The sequence below is a fragment of the Plasmodium fragile genome (assembly GCF_000956335.1).
Source record: "Plasmodium fragile strain nilgiri unplaced genomic scaffold supercont1.51, whole genome shotgun sequence".
Classification (NCBI taxonomy): domain Eukaryota; phylum Apicomplexa; class Aconoidasida; order Haemosporida; family Plasmodiidae; genus Plasmodium; species Plasmodium fragile.
The window spans coordinates 141,098-165,452 of NW_012192631.1; the positions used below are offsets into that span (position 1 = coordinate 141,098).

A 24,355-nucleotide genomic window follows, 5' to 3' on the forward strand; every position below is an offset into this window, starting at 1 on the left:
TTTTTTTTTTTTTTTTTTTTCCTTAACCTTTTATTACCTCTCCGAGTATTTTATTCCAACTTTAAAGTTTGTTGAGGTTCCCCCATAAATTGAAGTTATACATTTTTGTTTAAAATAGATTAATAATCCCCTCAAATGTTTCCTTTTGTGGGGAAACAAGGCAATTAGGCTGCATACCTTTTTAAAAGCCAACAGTGCCGTGCTGCGTAACTGCCGTAGGTGTGTAAAAATGAGCGTACATATGTTTTTCTCCCGATCATGTGAACTTATCCAAACGCACACACAAAGGTATAAATATAATTTTGTGCCCCTAAGTGTGCCATATGCGTATCCTTGTAGCTACACAAGCATCGCAATCGACTTACCCCATTGGCATAGAATAAATGGGTACTACTTAAAAGGTGAAATAGTGAGCTATATGTTGGGGGAGACACACGCACAACTTCGAAATATGAAACGTTTCACAAATATAACATAGCGCAAAGGGGAAAAAGTGTATATACGATGATGAATTCGCCATTTTGGGAAAAGTAAGCTTCTATCATATGACAGGGGAATAAATAAAAAGATCCTCTGCGTGAGTGTTCTTTCTTTACATAGAGGTATCTCTTCCATGTGTGTAACATGGCACAAGTACAATTGCAACATGGTGTAGTAATGAAAAAGGGCGTATACCTTTAACATGACGAGGTTGTTAGCGGAGTCGCAAAGGGCACTGTATAGAAATGAGCGCATTTATTGGGAAAACCACACACGAGGGAATTACGTTATGCGATAAAGACAACGTGGCTACTTGCACGGAAGCAATATCACCTTTTTGCTGCGTCTTTAAAAATTAAAAAAAGGAGGATAAAGAAGGGGGATGTTTAGTAGGGGGTATAAAAAAAAGGCAACATGGAGTGCCATAGCGTCCGTTAAAAATGTGGACATGTGTATGCACGTAGGCATGCAAGAACGCATCATCATACTGGGTGTGACACTGGAAGGACATTTAAAGAAGGCCATGTGCCTGATTTTAACAAATTAAACGAGACATAAATGCGTCATGATGAAGTAACATCGTGCTACGCGGGTGGGATTAAAACGGCTGTCCCTTGGGCTGGCGCACATACACGCATCTGTACACAAGCGTGCATGCGCAGGTGCGCCCAATCCATTGTTCATACCAGGTGGCCCATGTGACCACTGCCACATTTGTGAAAAAAAAAAAAAAAACAAATGCTGGTTGGGGAAAATACAAAGTTGGGTAAAGGTGTCCCCTAATTTTGACTTTTCATTCGTCCGTTGGTGCATATCATTATAGCACTGTTCATGTGACGTTGTCAGTTAGAGGGGAACATATAAAAAACCAAAAAAAAGAGGCATGTTATGGACATCCTTCCCTTTTTTTACGATATGAAAATACGAGTTTTTCATTCCACGTTGTGCTTTTCTTGGCACCATATTTCGAATGTTCTCCCATTTATATATTATTCATGTCGTACTTCATTCTAAAGAGCTCAGTTCTGAATTCTATGAACGCGCTGATTAAGGCGGACAGAGTGATTTGTTCGTTAGCCCCAGAGGAACACCTTTCCTCGATTTCACCAAAATTTTTAAGTAACAGGCACACGGCAGAGTCAGGAAAATCATAAGTTAAAATGGATTCATAGAGATTCACCATAATATCCTTTATTGAGTATCCCTTAGTGCTCTGTAATTTGGTAACAAATTCGTACGATTCTTTGATGGTACTTTTAGTTAAATGTCCTAATATGTCTTTAACCTCTTGCGGTAAAGGTATGTCTAACGTTGACAAAATAACGTTCTGATCAATGGTCATATTTTTATGACTCAATGAAACGACTTGTAAACAATTTAAAATTCTTCTCATGTCTCCTCGTCCAACATGTATGAGACTCTCCAATCCATCCTTCGTGAGATCCACATTTTCTGATTTGGCAATATCTAGGGCTTTATTAACCATATTTTCTTTCTTGAGGGGAGAAAATCTGAATGAGGTACACCTCGATTGAATTGCTGGGGTTATCTTATTTACATAATTACATAATAAGCAGAAGCGGACATTCTTAGCATAGTTTTCCATGATTCTTCTCATGGCATTTTGTGCGGGGTAGGTCATATGATCTGCTTCATCCAAAATGATTAATTTTAGCGAAGTCTTTTCGCACGTATTGTAATGATTTTTCGATTCTGCAAATGTTTTTATTTGATCTCGAACTACACTTATTCCTCTATCGTCAGATGCGTTTAATTCTAATACAAAGGATCCTCGTGACTCACCATACAGTTCTTTGCACACAGCTAAAATGGTGGATGTCTTTCCTGTCCCTGGGGGCCCATGTAACAGCAAGTGGGGCAATTCTCCCTTTTCCACAAACTTCTGGATTGTGGATATGACTTGTTCGTGCGAAATTATGTCATTCAGCACGTTTGGCCTGTACTTTTCCACCTACGCGGGGAGGTAAGCGTAAACACAAAGGGGGTGAAGTAAAACGGGTAGAAGAAAAAAGGGACCATGTGTTTACCATACGCTGGTGTGGCGCTCTCCAATGTAAGTTTACACACTAATACGAGTATCTGATGATCATAACGCATTCATCGGACGGGTGCAATATAATCTACTAAACGTAATATGCTACACACGGAGGGGGATGGTCTACCCATTGGGTTTTTCTGTTCCCTCCTTTTAACGTAAACATGAATACATTTTCATCGCTCCACGCAAGCTACATTACAAGGAAACGACATATGCACAACAACCTCCCCAACTGCTACGAACCACTGTGCGCAATTCGGAGTACATTTTGTCACAGCGTCAAGAGGATAACCCAAGCGAGCATACGCGCACGACACCTTGCGATGTCATTCCATTTATAGGTTGAGCATTCATTCGGAATACAATTTTTTCTTTATCCTTACCCATGGTGTGAGTTCTTCTATCTTCTGGATTTGAACTTCCGCCATTTTAAAACACTGCGCTGCGATTGCTATTTTGGGAATCACTTTCCGGGGATTCTTTCACATAACTTTCATTTAGGAGAATTCACTTAAGTGCCAAAATGAAAAGTTTCGTTTAAATTAATTTTTGTAAAAGGAGGGAAGCATTCGAAAAAAATTGTGATATATCAGTGAGATTTTTTTTTCTCTTTTTAAATTATATTTGTCTTTTGAAAATTAAAAAGGCTTTATTTTTATGCGATTATGCTTGGCTGTTCTTTCTTAGCAAAGTTTTTTTTTTTTTTTTTTTTTTAAATCCTCAATTTAAGAAAGGGAGAATACACGCGCAATTCGTTTTTCCACTTTTCACATTTTATGATTTACGTGAAATTAGTAATGTACTTTTTTTCGCCACAGCAAAGGAGGGGTTGAGGAAAAGGCCACTGTGATGATTTCATGGAAATATAATCGCCTCGCATGTATGCACATGTGTACGCACTCGTTTTCGCCTACACGTAGATGTTCATTGGTGTATCAATTTTTTTCGAGGAATCCCGTTTTATATTCACCATGCTTTGCTTAAAAAACATCGTCGTAAGGAGAATTCCGTATGCTCTTCTCTAAGCCCAGACCCTTGGGTTAATAATATAACGAGGCTTTTTTCTTTGTCATTCCCGCCTCTCGAAATATTTTTAGAAGAAAATAGGTGTATAATACACACCGCGTAAATGCAAACAAAACTGAATATTTTTTTCCGAACAGATGTTAAAATTGGACTTAAATTTTTTTAGGATATTTAAAATTCGAAGGGGAAAGAACACGGAGTGTGTGCCATTTATTTATGTAACCATTTAATGACACTAATGAGTAGCACGCTTAGCACCATTCTTTGGGTGTAAAGGCGATGTCATTTAAGTTGTGGTGTGATGGAAGAATACCTTTATGTTGCATTACCTTTCCGTGGAATACGCAGCTAAAAAAAACAAAAGGTTGACACTGCTAATTCAGGGCTTAATTTTGAAAATAGCCATGCGTACAAGGGTATTTCTTCCCACTCATACACTATGTAAATATTTTGTTCCCTATGCCATTTATTTTTATCTCAAAAGGAGGCATAATTTAAAAGTATATTCTCGATTTCAATTGTCTTACTGGAATCAAGCGAGCAAAATAATTTTTTTAAAATGACAGGCATACTTTTTTTTGTTCTTTAATTTCGAGTGCTACAATGTGGGATGTGTAAAATTGGCGAATTAATTTTTTTTATTTGTATTGCTGAAACGGGAGGATGTTCTATTAAGGAGAAAAATGCAAAATAAAGCAGAGCATAGCAAAATAGAACAGTGTAAAAAAAAAAAAAAAAGTACGATGGAAAAGTGCCACCCACGTCAAATCATGCATAAAGAAAATGACAAATTGCTTAGTTCCATTCTACACACATTAGAAAGGTTTATGCATGAAACGCTCTTCACAGTCTAAAAAAAAAAAAAAAAAGGAACTGGAGGGGAAAAAACTTATTTCCTGAAATGGTGTGCATATAAATGTGCTTGCACATATGATTTCTCCCACCAGTCCACTTTTAGGGCTCCTCACAGCTGTCCCTTTTGAGGAGTATATCGCACATGCATGGCTTAAAAAATAAAATGTTCCAAAATAACAATGCCACAGTGTTGAAAGGTCGTACACAGGCACGAGGTTGTATGCACACCTTCCCGCCCAACGAATGAGTTAATTGCCTGGCAATTTTTCACTCGCAAATAATTTAAAAAAGGCACAAAAAACAGAAACATATGTCATTTTGACCCATTTACCCAACGCGAATGTACACACATGCGATCATTCCAGAGGAAATAATGACCCTAAAAATTCCCTATAAAATTAAGTGATGTTCGCTTAATTTTTGGCAAATTTTATGCCAAGTTCTCATGTGTACATTAGCACATACATATATATGTGGCAAGCCTTAAGCTTTTTTGTGCTCTTTGTTTCACAAAGCACTAACGTGCGAACTTTTTCTTGGTTGTCCGCCCAAGCATTCGAGAGGACACCAATTCCCTGGCACCTACATAGGCGTGTTTGTGTGTGTGGAAAAGTTTAGTATTTCCATATGTGCCACTGTACGCATACGATTATGAAATATATAAAGGGAGTTATCCACAGAGACAAATGAGAACACTTCATGCCTGAAAAATATGTACATATGAATTTGTCTAAGAAATGGGGAAATAGAATGGCGCACATACGCTGATGTTGCGAAATAATGAAAGAAGCGTACACACCGTGCAGTTGTGCAAAGACGCTTCGATCGACTTAGAGTAGCCGCTACCCCCTGGGTGGAATTATCAACGCTCATCATTATAAACAATGGATGACTTGGTTTGTTTAAAGTTATTAAGATCCAGAAAAAGGTGCAACCACAATGACATACATAGTATTCTGCCCAACGAATGTAATGACATAGTAGCTCTGCTTTTGTTCAAAGGGAGAAATAAGGCTCAAGATAAAGGCCTTAATTTGTGCTTCAATTTTTTCAACAGTCGTAATAGTGCCAATTTTTTCCTAAACAGTGATACGCAAAACTGCTTCTGGATATATTGCGACAAGGACATTTTTACAAAAGGGAAAAGTGTGCAACATCAAGTTCCCGTTTTGGTTAAATTGGAGGAAAAATGAAAAATACAAAAAAAAAATAAAAATATTTAAACACAAATTGTAGCCTTTTTTCAATTCACCATTTTCCTTCTGAAACCCCCCTTCTTAGATATCCCAACAAACTGCCCTTTTGAATTTCTACAATTTTGCACATGTCAATAACATCAATGCTCACCTTGAAAATCGAGAAATAAGGTACAATGAGAGAACAACATGTGTTCCTTGTCGCTACTAAAGAAATGTGCATTTATATTTCCAATGGGTCATGAGTGCGCCACATACGTGCACCTTCTCTCCCTTTTAACAAATATAGACGCCCCATCATCTGTTCACTTCCCCCCTTTTCAGAATTCAACGTAACTCTCTTCAGCTTGATATTTATAAAAAGGCACACACGCATGGAAAGTCAAGTGAAAGGAATAAGCTGTACAATTTTTATATTTCCTACGATAAGCTCTTTAGCTTTGTCGTTTCGTTGAATGTAAGAATGGAGCATATGCACCTGAGAGTTCACTCAAGTGGAAGGGATGCACTCCTTCTGTAATGCGTGCAGTGTTCTTTTGTTTTTACATCCAGCTCTTTGCATTCTTGCCCTCATACAACATAGCACATTTGTAATACCGCCTTCCCAATGAGCAGAAAAAGCTCTCCTTTTTGGACTCGTTCAATGAAAAATTTGTGAAAATAATTCCGAAGGGGGAAAGGTAAGGCTTCTTGATGGCGCGCAGCAGAATTTTGTCACACCCCCTACATGATAGAGTTGAACAAGAAGAATCAGACACATGGATGTATGAAGTCATAATCTGTGTAACACCACCTTTTTTTTTCTTTTTTTTTTTCTTTTCTTTCCTTTAGCTCCCTCTTCATCCTGCTGAACGACATAGTCTGTATTAAGCTGATAGCCAAAGGACTAAGGTGAAATGACTGAGAGGGTTCTCTACCGAGTGGATATATATGTGGGGGGGGGGGATAACTAAATGCTCATAGACATGCGCGTGAAGTGCTTTTCCCGCTGTGATGATCTCCTTAGGATCGCCTGTTTGACTTACTTTTGTGATGTGTATATATGGCCCTTTCCGTTCGTTTGAATTTCCCCCCCCCCATTTTACAGCTTAAAAGTGACAAAAGTATCAAGCCTGCAAAACATTCTGACAAATGTTCGTGATTATATTTACTTCCAGAAATGTGTTTATAGGTAGGGACAAGGAAGAGTAGTAGCTACCCCATTTTGTAGGAAAACATGTTGCATTGTTCGATTTCTTTCCTTTTTCTTTTTTTTTTTTTTTAACTTTACGTAGAAATGACAAGCTATTCATTTTAACGCTGACGGCTCAGCAATTTTTGCTCATCTTCAATGGGGGGGAAACGGCCCACTTGGCAATAAATATAAATAAGCACTGTAATGTTTTATCCAGAGTCTTTTTTTTTAACACAGCGGAGTTGTTCGAATGTTTGTGATCTTGTGAGAGAGGTGTACGTATCGCTTCAGTTATATTATAAATTTTATTTTTCCTTTTTTCTTTTTTCCGCGCAGTGAGAACCTTTTTCACAGACTTTGAAGTTAGTCATGATCTGTCGCACGTATTGCTGGTCGACTTGTGCAACCAGATTTGGTCCTTTGATTTAGAAATGTAACTATGCCACTTATGCGAAATAATAAAAGAAAATAAAACGTAACAGATGAGTGTAATAACGGAATATGCTGTTAACACGTTGCATACATGCTAATGGTGAAGTAGCACTTTTGTGGCAAATCTCCACCACGCTTCCGCGTACAGGTACTATCGTCTTAATTTGGGCAGTGGAAAAAATGAAGGGATTTTTACGAAGAAGCAAAAAATAAAAAACGTTGAAATTTATTCGTTACAGACAAGGGCAGAACCATTCAGATATGTAGAAATTTGCCAAAATGGGGATGAAGAAAATGAATTCATCCATTTTGAGGGAGGTAAAAGAAAGGTAAAGTTCAACTTTGAATCGTATTTTCCAGAATCCTTTAAATTAAGACAGAAGTGGATTTACGTAAATGCAACGTGCAGGAGAGAAAAGGATAACAATGTTATTAGCATATGGAATTACAAAATTTTGGAGAACTCCAAATATGCTTACATAATTGGTGAAATTAAAAATCGGTGTGGAGTAAAATGGAACTTGTACCAATCTGCACAGCGAGCAGAACGATCTGAAGACAACGGGAAGAACAGCCATCGGGAAAATTACACCAGAATGTTATATTACTATGAATGGGTTAAAAGACCCACCTGTTACATAAATTCTTTGAATCATTTTACTGAATATGATGCGTGCAAACTTGAGGATGTAGGGAGCAATGATGCAAACGTCTTGGGATATGAACCTTTGGAAACTAATAGCGAAGAGTCGAAAGGGTCTTATGGCATAAAAATGGATTACCACCTTGCCAAGAAGTACAGTATTCACCAGAATGAGGAAATGTATCGACACGTGGCTGGTCGGACAAGTGAGGGTGTCAGCAGTGTGGGAGAGATATATGCCGTGAGTGCCAATATGGGTATCCCTAAAAATGGGAAACCAAGTGATTGCTATACCTACGGTGCAGACCCACACAGGTGCGGCCACAAAAGGGGGGACTATTCCGATGTAGAATTGTGCGTCCCCCATAACGCCTCCACTGCGCACAAACCAGAGGATCCCAATTTAGAGCAATCCATAAAAAGACTTAATCAGATACTCCCAAAATATATACAACACATCCACGTGTATGATGACTTCAATGATGTAAAAAATTTATTCCTCATTAAGCATTTCCTAAAGTCCAATAATAAACGTGGACATAATTTGCACAAGGCGAAAAATAAAAATACCCTATATGGTAAAAAAGTGAGCAGCGTAAAGTTACATTTATGTAGAAACTATTTTTTTGTTGAATATGTACACCGTCCATGGGAGCAACAGGTAGAGGAAGGTAGAAAAACTGAGCGATACCTAACTGTTCTCAAAAGGGAGAGTAGCAAGATTGAGTTCCTATGTACACTGAAGAATTACAACTATTTCTACCTGAACAATAAATGGCATGCTCTGATCCATGTTGAAGATGTTCTATGCAAAGTGCTATTCAAAAATTACATGCACGCTCTGTTCAGCACCAGTGCATACAACGAGAGGGAACAGACAGAGGGAATTCTAAAAATGAATAATATCAAAAGGCATTACCACTACTTTGTCATGTTATACAACGGGTTCTTAAACAAAGACATGAATTTAATTAGAAAAACCTTGAGAATACTTTCCTTCAAAGCAACGGTACTCCTATGCAGGATGCTATTTCACTACATTTGGAGTAACTTCAATATGGAAATAATTTATTTTTACTTCTTTCATTATTTTTCCTTCGTAAATCATGTGTGGAAAAAGAAATACAAACGGACGATGAGCAGTTTTATGAGCATTATAAAACAGAAAAGGGAGTGCATAAGAATATACATGGCAGTGTCTCTGCGACAAATCTCTGACATAGTTGATGTGATAGGAAAGAAGTACCTCTGTTTTCAGGAGAGCAACGAATTTGAAAGATCGGAGATGCAAAATGGGGTTGGGGAAAATGGTAAGGACATGCATAATAGTAATAAAAAGAAGAAAAAAAAAACTGTCAACATGAATATTGCACTTTCCAAAGGGATACAAACTCAAAGGGGAAATTTACAAAACTGCTACGAAATGTTAAATGAGCAAAGTGGAACATCTCTCATTGCTCAGAGCAGTTCACCCAAAGGTGGAACCTTCGCAGATGGCCATTTTGGTCACGCAGCATCGAAGAAAAAGACGCAGGGGAAAGCAGAATTGGTAGGGGATCCATCTAAAGACAACCCACGTTGTAATAACTCAACCCAATTGAAGAAGAGCCCAGCAAAAGAGGGAAATAAGACATCCAGGTGCACAAACCTCAACTCCGATATATCGTCTTACGGCAAAAGAACGAAACCTGCCACGGATGATAGCAGCAGCAGCAACAACAACAACAACAACGACGACGACAGGATAAACATCCACAGAAATGATGACAACAAATATATAAAAACATTTCTCATATACTACTTCGAAAAACTGTGCTTTCGCGATAACTACAATTTATTTTTGAATAAACAGTACAGCATCGAAATGTGCTCGCTGACATTACACTTTATCATATCATTTATAGACCACGTTGTAAAGAAAAAACGATCAAGGGGGAACAACTCCAGAAAAAGGAACAAGGCAATTTTTCTTGAACTTAATAAATATATATACTTTACTAAACTTTTGATGAATGTACTTCTAGGCAATTACGAAATGAAAGTAAAACATACAACCAGAAGAAATGTGAGTCCGGGAAATGGCTGGGAAGATATGAAATCTTTTGAAAATTCGAATGGCACATTGCACGAACCCAATTTTTTCAGTTCCACCTATCTTAATGTGTACAGTATGTATGATTCGATATCGAAAATATTGTACGTAAAAAAATCGGCCTCCGATAAGATAGGTAAGCTCCTTCAGGGAGATAACACTCTGGACAATGCTAGCAGTAGAGGTGAACTAAATGGCCACGTGCATGGGCAGGCAGACGGTCAGACTACTACTCAGTTGAAAAGTAAAGGGGATAAAAAAAGTACCAAGTGGAATGATGGAGAGTTGCTACCCCCTGATGAATCGTGTCACAACTCTAATGGGGAAAATTCCCCAATGGTGGGGAAACCAAGCGCAAAGGATAGAAGAGTAAAAAGGAGTGACCTTTGTATTTCTGACCGTTCGAAAGTAACTTTAACGGGAAGTAATCTTAGGGTTCACGAAACTCCTGAGGAGGCGTACATCGCATCGAATCATAAAACAGACAATGCTCAAAATATTAGGAATCTCGTTTTTTACCTGTGCTACTGTTTTATCGTCACTACGAAGAGTAAAAAGAAAGGGCTCCCATATTTTTATATGAAAGACGTGCTATATAGGGAGGTCGCTACCTCGAATAAGTTACTTTGTGCCGAGCGCCCTTTCGACAGCGTCATTTACGATATACTCAATACCAATGATTTAAGTACAGTAATTTATTACATTTACACGAAGCAGTATGAATTCTTTTTGAATTTCCTGCTCCTATATTTTAACTACAACCTGTTGCACAATTTTTTGCAAAACAGTCGAGACGACTTTGTGAGGAACTTCGCTTATGGCATTGCTCGGGGGGGTGCGAACAGCGGGGAAAATCAGAACAATTCGAAGGATGTTCCCCAGGGGGAAAAAACGCCTACAAAAGATATGACGACAAAGCAGACGACGAAGAAAACGACGAAGCTGAAGATAAAGATAACGGTAAAGACAAACAAACAGACTAAGGAGAAGAAGGAAGTATATAACACCCTTTTCAACAAACTGCTAAGCGCCATTATAAACGACTCTGGAATTACAATTAACAAGGGAGAGACGCACAAATGTAGCACCTTTATTGATTATTTGTTGAAGGCCCAGGGAGGCAACTCTTCAATAACTGGCAAAGAAAATGAAAGGCTGGTTATTCGCAAAAGTGGGGTTGCTTCCGGGGAAACAGTTACCTTGTGGAACTCCACCAATGGGACAGCGAACGGGGGGTGCAAGCCGAATGGAGAAATTGGTTGCACACATGATAAATCCTTGGTTAAGGGAAACCACAACAAGGATGAAGTGCAAAGCGGTAAAATGAACTCCACATGCAACCGTGTTATTGAAGAACTTTCAATGTGCTCCCCACATAAAATGCAACTCGAAGAAAGGAAGCACACATTGGACAACAACGTATTGAAGATATACAAGATGTACGACACTCTGAATGATTGTTTCACAAAATTAAAAAACGAAATTCAAGTAAAAAATATAAACACATTTTTACATTTTCACAATGATATAAAAAGAATTTTAAAAAACAACTTAGTAAATGTAATCATGGACATATACAAATTAGTCATGGAAGATAAAATGGAGTGTAATTCTCATTTTAAGGGAAACGTAATGAATCACTTGGTGAGTAATGCGAACATCCCATTTTGCTTTATCCATTTGAACCCCCAAAAGATGGTGATAAATTACTATGGAACTATCATATATAGGCTACTATGCAACAATATAGACACCTACCTAAACGTGTGTGTACGCATATTAAAAGTACTATGTGTAGATGTGTTGAAATATTTAAAAAAAATTGCCCTAAATACTTTGAAGAAATATATAAGAAATAAATTACTCCTATTTTTGCATAAGAATGGTTGCGCTTTTAGTGTAGCGGATAAAAGGGCCATCAAATTTGTATCTATTCTGGAAATCTTTTACAGAAAGAGTTCCTACGTAGCTGAGCATAACAGTGCATACACCGATTATATGTTGAACAGAACTATTTTTAATCTTTATCACAGTGCAGGCTTTTTAGATGCACTGAAGAAGAAATTACACCATGGTGGCCACAACTACGTTCATGACATAATATACAAAGAGAAAAGACCCTTGAGGGTTCTTTCTCTCCTTAACATGTTCGATGCGTCTAACATGGAAAACACCCAATTTGTCAACCATTTTGATCACGCCTCGCATTTGTTTGTGCCGTTTGTTATTCAGAATTTTTTCAACACATACTATGTTCAGGGTAGGAGAGAAATGCGTGGGGAGGAGGTCACAGGGAGGACGAAAAGGCATAATATGAGGGAAAGAAACAAGGCCCACTCGCAAGGTCCAAAAACCATAATAAGCCATTGTTCACTAAACTGGATAAATACCAAACGGAGGGATAGGAAGAAATGCCACCTAGTTCGAATGAGAAATGGTTACTTGATCAAAATCAGGCACAATACAAGAATGAACAACAAATTGCGCCACACAGGCAGGGATGAACTGGCTATACGCCGGAGCTATAAAATTGAACCATCCATTTGGGGAAGAAGAAAAACATTAAATATGCACACAAATGAGTACACCAAAATATATGAACCGCTTCCAACAACAGATTTGTTCTACGAAAATTTGAAAAGATTACCCCTCGAAGGGGGAACACAAAAGATTGATATTACGTCCCATTTTGGAGGAACAGATAAGGATAATATCACCCCCGAGTGGGGTCTCCCCTCTGGTGGGCACAATGAGAAAGACACAAAGAATGAAGCAAAGGAAGAAGGACATTTTAATTCTACAATGGTGAATGTTGCCACACGTCAACCAAAGAAGAACCCCAGTTGCGAAAAGAAATATTTTAGCAAAATTTCCAGCTGCTATTACAAAAGCAGAAAAGGGAATAACAACGTTGTGACATTTAACATGGCGAAGAATTGGATGAAATTGAAAGGGGAGGAAGTAGACGACTTGACAAATATCAGTTACAAAAATTTTAGCAGCAATATAATTAGTGAAAGGTGTAATATGCTCTTTAGGGGTAAAAATTTTTACAGGCCTTGCAAAAAAAAAGGAAGAAAAGAATACTCTTTCAATTTTGACAACTATGACAACGAGTGTTATTGCTTTTGTTGTGTTGGTACTCAGGTAAAAAGAGGAGAAGAGAAAGGTAAAAAAGAAGGCAAACAAATTATTCTGGCTGATTATAACTATAGCAATGTTGACTCGGTTGATAATTTTGTAGTACACAATAATCAGACCATAGAGACAATCTCAGAAATTGTTAACAAAGAACGAATTGTTGCTAATGAGAGAAATCTTAAAAGCGCTTACGTAAATGATACGTTTGTAATTGAGCAGAGGGAGAAGGCAACCCCCGAAAACATGTTAATGAGAAGAAACATGTCGGGGGAGAAAATCTCTCGCACGCGTGTGAAATGTCAAGAGGAGGGTGAAGAATTATCCAAGACATTAGCACAATTTGAAGAAAATAAAAAAGGGGAACACCCCATTGAAAAACCTTATTACCGACTAACCCCATGCGATTTTCGTGGCAGTGGTTCCTACCTGTGCTGTTCCATAGACATGTTAAAAACTGTAAACAGAAACATCATGATTAGAATTATTTTACAAAATAGGGGCATGAACTTTTTGTACTTCCTTATGAAATATTTTGCCAAGAAGGAGACCCATAAAGGGTTTTCTCAAACTGGGACTTACACTCTCGAGGGGGAACATACCAGGGTGAGAAGCGCAACAGGGGGAAACATCCACCATACGAAGCACTCCAAAAGGGGGAGAAGTTTATTGGCGTTTTCAGCTCTACAAAAGGAATCACTCACCGATCATCGGCGTGTCCTTAAAAATGCACATGTCAAAATCGAAGCGAATAAAGGAAAGCGCGTCGGAATTGAGCAGCACCTTCTGGAAGACAACCCCATTTATAAAAGCGTCCTTTTAAAAAACAGACGTGGGGGAAAAAACAAAATAGAGGCAAAAAATTTATTCTATGAATTAATCAAACTTATAAACATAAAATCGTACAACTCTCGTTTATTTTTGCACACCCTGGAGTACTACGCAGATAACAGCGACTTGTCTGGGCTGTTCACCCTTCTGCAAACGCTAAAACATTTTAGCGATAATTTCTTCCAAACGGTTCACAAATCGGCTGAGTTTAACTTTTACGAACAGGTTAAAATTGGGAAGGGTATCCATCGGGTCGGATGTAAACGGGGTGAAGAGCGGAATCATCACTTGGGGGAACAGTCCACATTTGCGCAAGAGCCGCAAAGGAGGAGTGGTCAACACCTGGATAAATATGAAAAAAGTTTTTTAAAAATAATAAGTTACATTCAAAATGAGTTCCGAAATGAGTGCACACCTTACATTTACAATTTTGTCGAGTCAGTACTGGAGGCACATGGGATTTTCCTTTTAAATTTTGACTCATTGTATAACGTAAAAATTTTGCACCACCCCCCTGGTAGTGAAACCAGCCCAGGTGTGCCAGCAAATGGGGAACCCGCAAAAACGTGTGTCTTAAATAATTTTCCCAAAGTGCAGGAAGCCGTAAAATGCCACCTCTTCCGTGCTAGTCGCTCCAAAATGAGCGCTAACAACACAAACAACATCTGCTACTCCATGATGGTGAAACTGAGCAGGAATTTTCTATGTTTAAATTATCTATCATACGAAAATACTAGAAGCAGAATTAACATAAATATCTCCGTAGGAAAGGACAGCAACCTCATGCAGTACAGGGAAAAGTACCTAACTTGCAAGCGGGTGAACAAACTCCACAAGTACATTTTAACTTACCTGCTGGGAAATCAAAGCTACACAGGAATATACTTCTTTGTGTTGATGAACAGAAAGCTATTTCAATCTCCACAGAAGTGCAACTATTTAGTAAAGGAACTTTACAAAATAGAACACCGTTTTTGCTTCTTTAGCAGATGCTCCGATTCACATCTGCGTTGTTTGCCCTGCTATATATATTCCCAGCTGCCCAATAATTTGTTAGCTCTGTCTTTGTACAATTTGGCGGACATATTTTTGCACGACTGGGAGGAGTTTACCGCAAAGGGTGAGCCTGTCAAGGTGGTAAATGTACAAACAGAAACAAGTGAAAAAAAAGGAGTCCAGTGCACCCAATTTAGAGCCTCTAATGAAGCGCTGTTTGTCGCAGCTAAGGTGCCCACGGACCAATTTCACCGCGATGGGACACTTCACCGTGATGAGACACCTCACCATGATAAGGAACTATTCCATGCGCAAGGCAGGAGAAACCCGTCAATCTGTCCTCGCAGTCATTCCCCTTACGACGTGAACAAAATAGCAAATGAGCACATGTTAGGGGAACCGCCCGGGCAATCAAATCTGGACGATGCGCAGGGAACGAACTCCATTGTGAACACCATTCTGAGAAGAGACAAACATGGCATTCCCTTCATGTCCCTTCACGTGTTGTGCTTTCTAAATTTTAAGTTATTCCTTTGCATCTTCATGTTTAGCAATGTGGATATCTTCGACTTGAAAAAAAATAAAGAAAATAGTCCCACTTATGTAAACATATATTTTTTTAAAAAATTAACCAAGAAGTTTATGCCCTCTGTTTATGAAGCATACTTTGGAAGCAGAGCTCTTTTGAAGGCCAAATTTAAAATCAAGTTGGAAGAGGAAAAGGGCCAGAACAAGGACTTGTTCAAGTTGGCCATCGGAAATTTAGCGAAATGTGGGGAGAACTACCTCAAGGTGGGGAAGCAGGCGAATGCACTTCAGAAGGGGAGATCACACAAGGGAACAGCGGACGGCTCTCACAGCCTATGCTTCGAAAACATCCCACTAGTCAACAAAGTGTGCACTGGCCGCTCGAACCGCACGGATAAGAAGTCCAATTTAGTACAGGTCATCTCAAAGATGAAAAAATGCACTTTGTCTAAAAAAAAAATTCACCGTTCTGTGATGCAGTACGAACATTGTTATGATTCTTTCACCTATAACAAAGACCTGTCTTTAAAGCAATTGCTACAACAGACAGTGGACGAAAATTTTTTCAGAACACACTTTTTCCCATTTTCCATTTTTAACAATATTTTTAAAAGCCAAAAAGATGACCTGTCATTGGAGCGTATCGATGAGGCTGCTTCGAAGGAAAGGGAAATAAAAGAGAACCTTGACGGAAAAGCACATTCAAAAAAGAAGCGGCGTCTCGATGCGTATCGCCTATTTTGTAGTGACTCCCTCGCTGAAAATAAAACATTGAGGGGAATGTACAACTATAAGACATTCTTTTCGGACGTGAGGAGGGGCCAAAAGACAGACCATTACGAGAGTTATGTGGCAAAAATTAGGGGCGGTGATCTAAAAACGGGGGAATTGAACAACGCTTTGACGAAATATACCTTTTATAATGGACATTACAAATGTTACTATGACGGTACGCCTGAGGATCACACAGAAGGTGGCCAGAATAACTGCAGACCAGTCAGCAAAAACCGCTTCTACTTTTTAAAACATTTTGATGTGAAACATTTTCTGATTTCGTGTCAGCCGTTGGTAGCATACCACATACTGATCATTAACCATGTCCATTACAAAAACAGAAGGGAAGGAGACTTATCAAAATACCTATATATAAATAACTTCGACACGAAAGTGTATAACGATTATGTTCTAAGTAGCAAGGTTCACTTACCCCTAAATTTAGCAGAAGGTCTAAAGAATATCATTAGCGACTTATGTTTGCAGCTGAGTATATTCTACTTTAACAACAACGATGTCCTGTGTTCCGTGTTATGCTTCCTACATCTGTGTAATGTCAACATTGAAAAAGTGAAAATGTACATCCTTTCCATGAAGAGTATATATTATTATTTTAAAAAGAACTATAAGAAAAGGTCCTTCTTCGACAAGTGGGCAAAGAGCTGTATGGACTTTCTTAAAATGGGTAAATACACCCTTGATGATTTTTATAAACAGAGGAAGAATATATTTTACGAAAGTTTTAATCTCACAGGTATCAATTATTATGACTTGTTTGAAAAAAGCTTTATCGAATTGATTGTCATTAAAATGTTTTTAGATCTCTTCAAGGAGGGGGTACAAGCGGACGTGGACGTTACTCCACAGAAAAGGGCAAACAAATGGGTCACGCAAAATAGCGTCAGCACCAGTGAGACGCTGGTTCTTCCACGCAAGAAAGACGAAGAAACGGGAACAACTGTGGAAGTACCCATTGCGGATAAGTACACATATATAGAAGAAACGCGTACGAATATGTGCGATGAGAGGGGTAAGCGCGACTTGTCCGTTTTGTATAACACAGACACAGATAAGTTACTCGCACGTGGAGCGAATCAACCTAGGGGAAGAAATATCAACAGAACGAATCAGAGCATAACCATTCCCGATGAGGATGAGATAACCCCGAGAGGAAACATGAATACGTACCATTTAGAGGAGACCAAACCGGGAAAGCAGGGCAACAGTGTAGGGGTAGGGGCAGATTACTACACAACCAAGCCGGAGTCGAAAAACATGTTCATCCTGATTCTGTTAGAAAAGTCCATACAGTATAGAATAAGGGAACAGAAAAGGAGGAAGAAGAAAAAAAAATACTTTAACGATTTTTTAAACATCATTTCGCTCTACTGCAAAGTGAACAATGTGCACCAGCCCCTAACATTACTACACATTTTGAGTAATAAAAATGACATTTTTATATTCTTCTACGAATGTATTGATAAAAATATAGACATTAAGACTTGCCAAGACATTGTAAATTTATACACAAAAAATAAGCACACCAAAAGGCACATACTGACCTTCTTAAATCATGTTCAAAAAAATATGAACACAATAATGAAGTATCAAGCGAAGGACAATGCACACAATTTGGAACACCAAAGTGAAGAAGCGGAAAGCGGAGAAGGTAGGGATAACTGCAAAGATGAAACCCTCAATAATGGCAACCCATATAAATCTACCAACGCACTGCTGCAAAGGATTGAAAGCGTCTTCACGGGGAATACCCATTTTTACAATCGCGAAAGTGGCACAATGGATGCGGGAAAAACAGTTTTGGAGTTACTCTACCATTTGATTTACAACAATTATGACTACAGGCGTGTGCAGCATGCTATCGAAATGGTTATCAGGCATAATACGTTTTACACAAAATTTTACATATATCTCACGGCTTATGTGCAGTTTATTTTTAGAAGCAATTTTCCATACCTCTTTGTAGACAGGTGCAAAAGGGCAGTAGCGGTAATGTCAACGCAGAAGCATGTTAACCATATCCAGCTAAACATGAATGAAAAAATTTTTGGAAGGAAATTTTACTCATATGATGATGTTCACAATTTTATAGCATTCTTTAAACAAAAAAAAGCACAATATACCAACTTAAAGGTCATGTTAAAAAACATGTGGTTTTACGTACAAATTAGTGGGTACTTATTATATCTCAAAGATATGCAACTTTTAAAACTGGACAATTTGAAATTTTACCACTGTGTGCATAATTTAGGGGAGTACCAAGTGAAGAGGATGGATGTCTTTTTCGATGTGATGAAAAAAAAAGAAACAACATATGTGCTAATATTTTTTCTCCTTAGCAATGGTATATACAATTTACTGGACAGATTTCTCTACATCTTTTATTTTGACAAACCCATAGTTTGTTTCTGTAATTTTGTGCGATGTGTTCGAGAGTGTCACTTTGATCGGGCGCTGTATTATCTGAAGAAGCATTACAACAAGTACGTTAGGAGGAGGTACACAAATGGAAACAATTTATATTACTTTTTTTTTAAGCACCTTGTAAATTATGTCTTGATGGAGCGACCCAATACGAGGTATACAAATCGAGTGAATAGGGGGCGTCCCCGTCCCTAGAGTGTTCCACCTTTTTTTTTTTTTTTTTGAGTGAAATGTGATATCACCTACGCTGTGTTTACCCGCTGCCCTCAATATGTTACTCATTTGCTCACATGGTAAAAGTAGTTATTCTCATGTATGTTACGGCACTACGAATGTTGTGCTCAATTCCTTCCCTCTGTGCAGACATATCATTTTGGAAATGCTTGTACGAACAAGGCAAGACTGCAAATACGATTTTGCCTTTTATGCGAATAACGCTCTGGTAAACGTAGACCTAAGGAAGGATGTCCTCTTGATCATTTTCGATGCATGCGAAGAGTTAGCAGATAGAAACAAATTTGAGAGGGCCCAAAAAATGCTTTCTGATATTTATGCGTCTATAGAAAAGACCTCCTTGAAATATGCTTTTCCGTACAACAAGGAGCACATCACATTGAGAAGATTTGTGCTGACCCATTACATGTGTTTTAAAAACTTTTTATTTATCATAAGGGAGAAACATTACGTGGACGACTACCTAATTGCACTGTATAATGTGTCCCTCTCCTGGGGATACTCAAAGGTAATCTTCCTCATCTTTCTTTTGAACTACTCATACACTTTTCAGTCCAAGCTAAGTGTCTATGATCAGACTACCATTTTGCTACTCTGTATATTTCTCGCAAATATGTTGAGAGGACAATCCAACCAGGTGTGCAAAAAGGTTAACAGGAAAAAAAAAAACATATTCCTGTACGTGGAGGAAAAGATACTGTCAACTAAAAAGCTGTTTAGTAGGAACTCTAAAGGAAGAAGCAGGAAGGAGAAGGAAAAGAAGAAATGCCCCGGGCTGTCCATCCTGAACTTCCTCCCGCTGAACAATGAAGAATGCGAAAATTTGTTTCTTTTTAAAGACTACAATGAGAATAGAATAAAATATATAAAATATCATGAGGACACCTTTCCCAACTTTGAAGCAGACAATGAGCATGTGCAGTTTCGCGATCAGCTTTACGACTACGAGAGGAAGTTCTTCTACAATTTTGAAAGAAACGTTCAAATTGTTAAGCACCTGTGTTTGAGTAAAAAGACAAGAAACGACCTGAAATTGAAAGTATTGTATTTACTGAACTTATCAACAAGGGATAAAATTCCTATACAGTTTAACCAACTCAGTATACCCCAGATAAAATACATTTTAAAAAAAATCCGGACGCACAGAAATAAAAATACAGTGATGCATGTGCACAACGTCACTAACATGGGAATTCCCCCATGTGGAATTACAACAGAACGACAGTTAAAACGGATAAGTCAATTATACAGAAAGGGGGAAGCACCAATTGGTGAAAATGGGACAAATGTGAATTACGTGGGGAGTACACAAAGGGACGTTCTACCACAGTCCACTCAGGGAAGAAACTCATATGGGAACAGCACCGTGCTGAGGGGGATGCCTATTGGACAACTCGCTAACCGTCATGATCGTTCCACGTATGGCAAAAGAAAAAAGGAAGCCATATACTCAGATAGTGGTGATATAGTCCCTAATCAATTAAAGGACATCGGGAAGGAGAAACAAAAGGAAAATAATTTACATGATGAAAATTTTATTTTCAGGGAAAAGAATCATAAAAGTTTTGCAAACCATGAGGATAATATAACAAATTTTGTGAGCATTTTTATATGTATAAATAATTTAATTAACAATTTTGATGTTATCACTGCGCAGAGGATAATAGACAAGTTTTCAATTTTGAAAATATACAAGGAAATAACAATTGGTGAAAGGATGATGCTAAAAAAAGACGAACCCTGGAAAGAGTCATTTCGACATAACACAAAAAATGGTAGCAACGCGCGTAGAAGTGACCTAAATGGCGATGCCAAACGAGAGAAGGGAAGCACAAATATACACAGGAGAGACATATCAACGCGGATAGAACCGCCATCCATTTTTGAAAAATGTCTAAGTGATCGAAACGATGAGAAGTGGCCTTCCCCTTATGATCCTTTTAGAAAAATAAGAAAATATTCCCTCTTTCATAAAAACGATATTGATGCAAAAAAAAATCTGGAAACAAAATTAAGCATGAAAAGTAACAAGTCTCATCTGCACATTGACGATATATATAAGTTCATTTACTACAATTCGGCTTATGCCCTCGTTATATATTACTGTTTGTGTAATGGCCTCCAATCGGGAGAAAATCTCACGAAATTATTATCCCCCAAGAGGGGAAAAAGAACTTCCAACTGGTTGGAACACCTATTTGAGACAACCAAAAAAAAATGCAGTTGTGATATCTATGCATTTATTCTGAGGGCGGAATTATTACTTACCATTAAAAGCCGAATATGTGGAATTAATGGTCTTATAGCAAGACCCATGTTGCATCAACCAAATGTAGACCCTTCCCTGTTAACATTATACTTTTACCTTCTAAAGAATTCAGTTAGCCTAAATGGAACCAAGGCGTTCGATACGTCCTTCGTATTGAAATTCACGTACCTGTTTAAAAGCAAAATGAATACCCTTGCTACAAATTTACTGATTTATCATAACTTTATTTTATTCCTTTTAAGTAGCTTGCAAAAGTACAGTTTGCGCGAACGTCTTGATAACAGACACGTCACTGAGAGTGCTAATATGGCTATATCTCTGCAGAAGTGCACCCGGGAGAGGAAAAAGGAACAGAGGGGGCACTCATATTCGCAGAATGGGGTGGCACAGAATGATACTTCCAAGAAAGACACCGCGAAGACACAATGGGCGGATAGAATTTTCCTTTACCACGAATGCTCCCACGACTTCTTGAGTGAGTACACAAATTTGATATTGACCGATTCTTGCAACTGGTTATGTGGGAGGTACTACTTTAGGAGCCTGTTGGATGTCTACTTCTGCCTGTTGCGCGTGATGATAAGGAATGGGTGCAAGGGAAAAGGGTCACGGGGTAGGAGGAAACGAGGATTCTACTACCGCCAGGGAGATATTCTCAAGCTCATGGAGGGTATCAAAAAAGGAGAGCCCAATTTTGCAAACATGTTATGTTCCAAGCTGATTAGCTTCTATCGAAAGAATTGTATAGTCTTACCCGCAGAAGTAGAAGTAGAGGTGGTTATCTTTTTATACAAACTAGCATGCAAATTCACGTCCGATGTACACATCACATACATTATAAATTTGATCAAAATGAGAAGGCACAGTTATGTAAGAAGAAAAAAATGGCACCTCATTTTTCGACTTTTGGTAAACATAAACGAGTATGACAAATTAGACTTCCTTTTTAAACTAATCTTTGAACATATGTCCATTTTTGATTTTTTAAAATATAACAGAAACATGTTTTTGTCGCTGAATGTTTACAATTTCAATTGCGACCTTAGTGTTTCCCTCAATAGCAGCTGTTTATTGTACAACCAAACATTGTGCAAATTAGGTCCCATGCGTGGAGGGGTAAATGATTATTACCGTGCAGAGCGGAAATCTGGGGTAAGTGCATCAGGGATTACCACCCAAAGGGTACATAACCACTCGGGAGATGACGATGCTCCAAATAGAGGCATCATTAGGAGAAGAAAAAATGCTCAGGTGAATGTTAGAAGCGGCGGTATCAGCGCCAATAATCGCCCCAGTAATCGCGCTCTGCAACGCAGCGTAAAAATTAAAAGTGAAAAAGTTATGCACTTAGTGGATGCTGTGCACAATTTGTACAGAAAAGAAAAACAGGAGAAAAGGAGGGCAGAGCAAAACCAAGTAAACATTTCGTACAACTTTAAAGGATTAAAATTTTCAGATTTGATCAATTTTTACGAAGAGAATTATGTGAAAACATTTGAACAGAGCAAGATGATCCCTTCCGCTACTCCTTTTATATTTTATGATGACCATTTGTTTGTCTACATATTGTCCTTGTACGTGGTGCACTACTGCAAGTTTTCTAAATGCGACATGGAAATATTAGCACGGGTTTATAAACAAGTGGGACTGAAGCATGAGTTGTACGAACTGCTAAGTCGGGAAGCGAATAGCTGTGTGCAAAGTTTAAAGGGAGATAAAGATGTTTTTGACCTATTGCACGTTCGTACAATAATCGTTTGCATAAACCTGCTACACCATTGCGCTCTCATATCACTAGAAATGACCAATTTATATGAGTACCAGACAACCTTGAACGATATTTATCTCCTAATTTTGCAGCTCAAATATGTATATTTACACAATAAGCTACATTTACAACAAAGGAAAAGCAGCAATTTTTTAGCTTATTTCGACAAATGCATTGTTTTCAACAATTTGGGACGTAAACAATTGTACGAAAAGAGCTTTGAACAAATGTTTGATCACGTCGTGCAGGAGAACATTCCGATTGGCAACTACAAAATAAACTTCCTCAATTTAGGTCTTGAGGATTTTATTTCTTTGGTGGAGCAACACCCCGTGTTTTACGAGACGCTGATTTTGTTGAAGGTACGGATCTTCACCAATATTGGAAAAACGACATGCCCACGCAGAGAAGGGGTGGCTTCACATCCGAGCAACACATACGCTCTAAATAAGTGCATTCATATGGGGAACTGCCCCACCGCGTCCACTATGCACATATAGCTACACACATCACGAGTGTACAAGAAGGTCACACTTTTACAAAAGTAATTATATGGGCTTCGCCACGCACGCGCGCTGATATACACACCGAAACTTTTCCCTTCCCCTTTCTTAGGCGTATGAAAAAAATTACGACGACCTGGTGTACGCGTTTATACCCAAAATGTTATACATTCAGGTTATCCTTTACGGCAATAAAAAATATTTAACGGACTACTGTTCCTACAGTTGCGTCGACAACAACACCATAAAATACGTGGCTAAGTTATTTCAAATTAACAGCATTCACTTAAAATTTCATAAAAATTTCCCAACCGAAAAGTATAAGTATTTGAGTGCCAAGAACGACGTGTTGACGTTTGATTTTTCGCGTTACATTTTATCCGCAATAAATATACAACCAACTCGAGAGGAGGGAAAAGGAACAGTCTGGGACTACGTCCATCATGTGCGTTCGCTGAAGCACTTGCTGGGCCAAACAAGCAATATCGATTTGAAAATGAAGGTGAGACAGGAGTTGCCCCTGCACGTGAATGCAAGCGCGTAGCCTTGAAAATAACATACGCACGAAAATGCATACGCGCAAAAATGTACACACGCAAACATGTATACACGCGGAGTGCGCAAAATTTATATATATACATGTTTAAACCTTGTAAGCATCTCAACCACGCGTGCACACTCGGTGACATACATCCGCACATTCACGAGCCAACCCTACTTGAATTCCTTTCCATTCAGGTTTGCAAAAGGCTCGGACCCGACTTTGATGATTTGTTTTGTGAATGCAGGAACATTTTGAACTTAACGATGAACTAGCATAGCAGGGGAAAACAGGCAACAAAAGAATGCTACAAATAAAAGCAATAAATAAGGGCAAAAAAAGGGGGCTCAAAAATGAAACACACTACACTTTGT

At 38.4% G+C, this 24,355-nt stretch overlaps 2 protein-coding genes across 2 annotated transcripts; one reads left to right on the plus strand and one right to left on the minus strand.

The window, feature by feature from the left end:
• Positions 1-1,462: 1,462 nt before the first annotated feature.
• Positions 1,463-2,967, minus strand: AK88_04007 (uncharacterized protein; the record flags this gene model as incomplete). The annotated part of the gene is made up of 2 exons (XM_012481617.1): positions 1,463-2,452; positions 2,923-2,967. 2 exons carry the CDS (start codon positions 2,965-2,967, stop codon positions 1,463-1,465), a joined length of 1,035 nt encoding a protein of 344 aa, XP_012337040.1.
• Positions 2,968-5,304: 2,337 nt separating this feature from the next.
• Positions 5,305-23,984, plus strand: AK88_04008 (uncharacterized protein; the record flags this gene model as incomplete). Its single annotated transcript, XM_012481618.1, has 11 exons — positions 5,305-5,592; positions 5,702-5,787; positions 5,941-6,073; positions 6,232-6,296; positions 6,448-6,507; positions 6,704-6,787; positions 6,891-6,991; positions 7,127-7,223; positions 7,371-18,821; positions 19,030-23,299; positions 23,553-23,984. 11 exons carry the CDS (start codon positions 5,305-5,307, stop codon positions 23,982-23,984), a joined length of 17,067 nt encoding a protein of 5,688 aa, XP_012337041.1.
• Between the last annotated feature and the right edge of the window lie 371 nt (positions 23,985-24,355).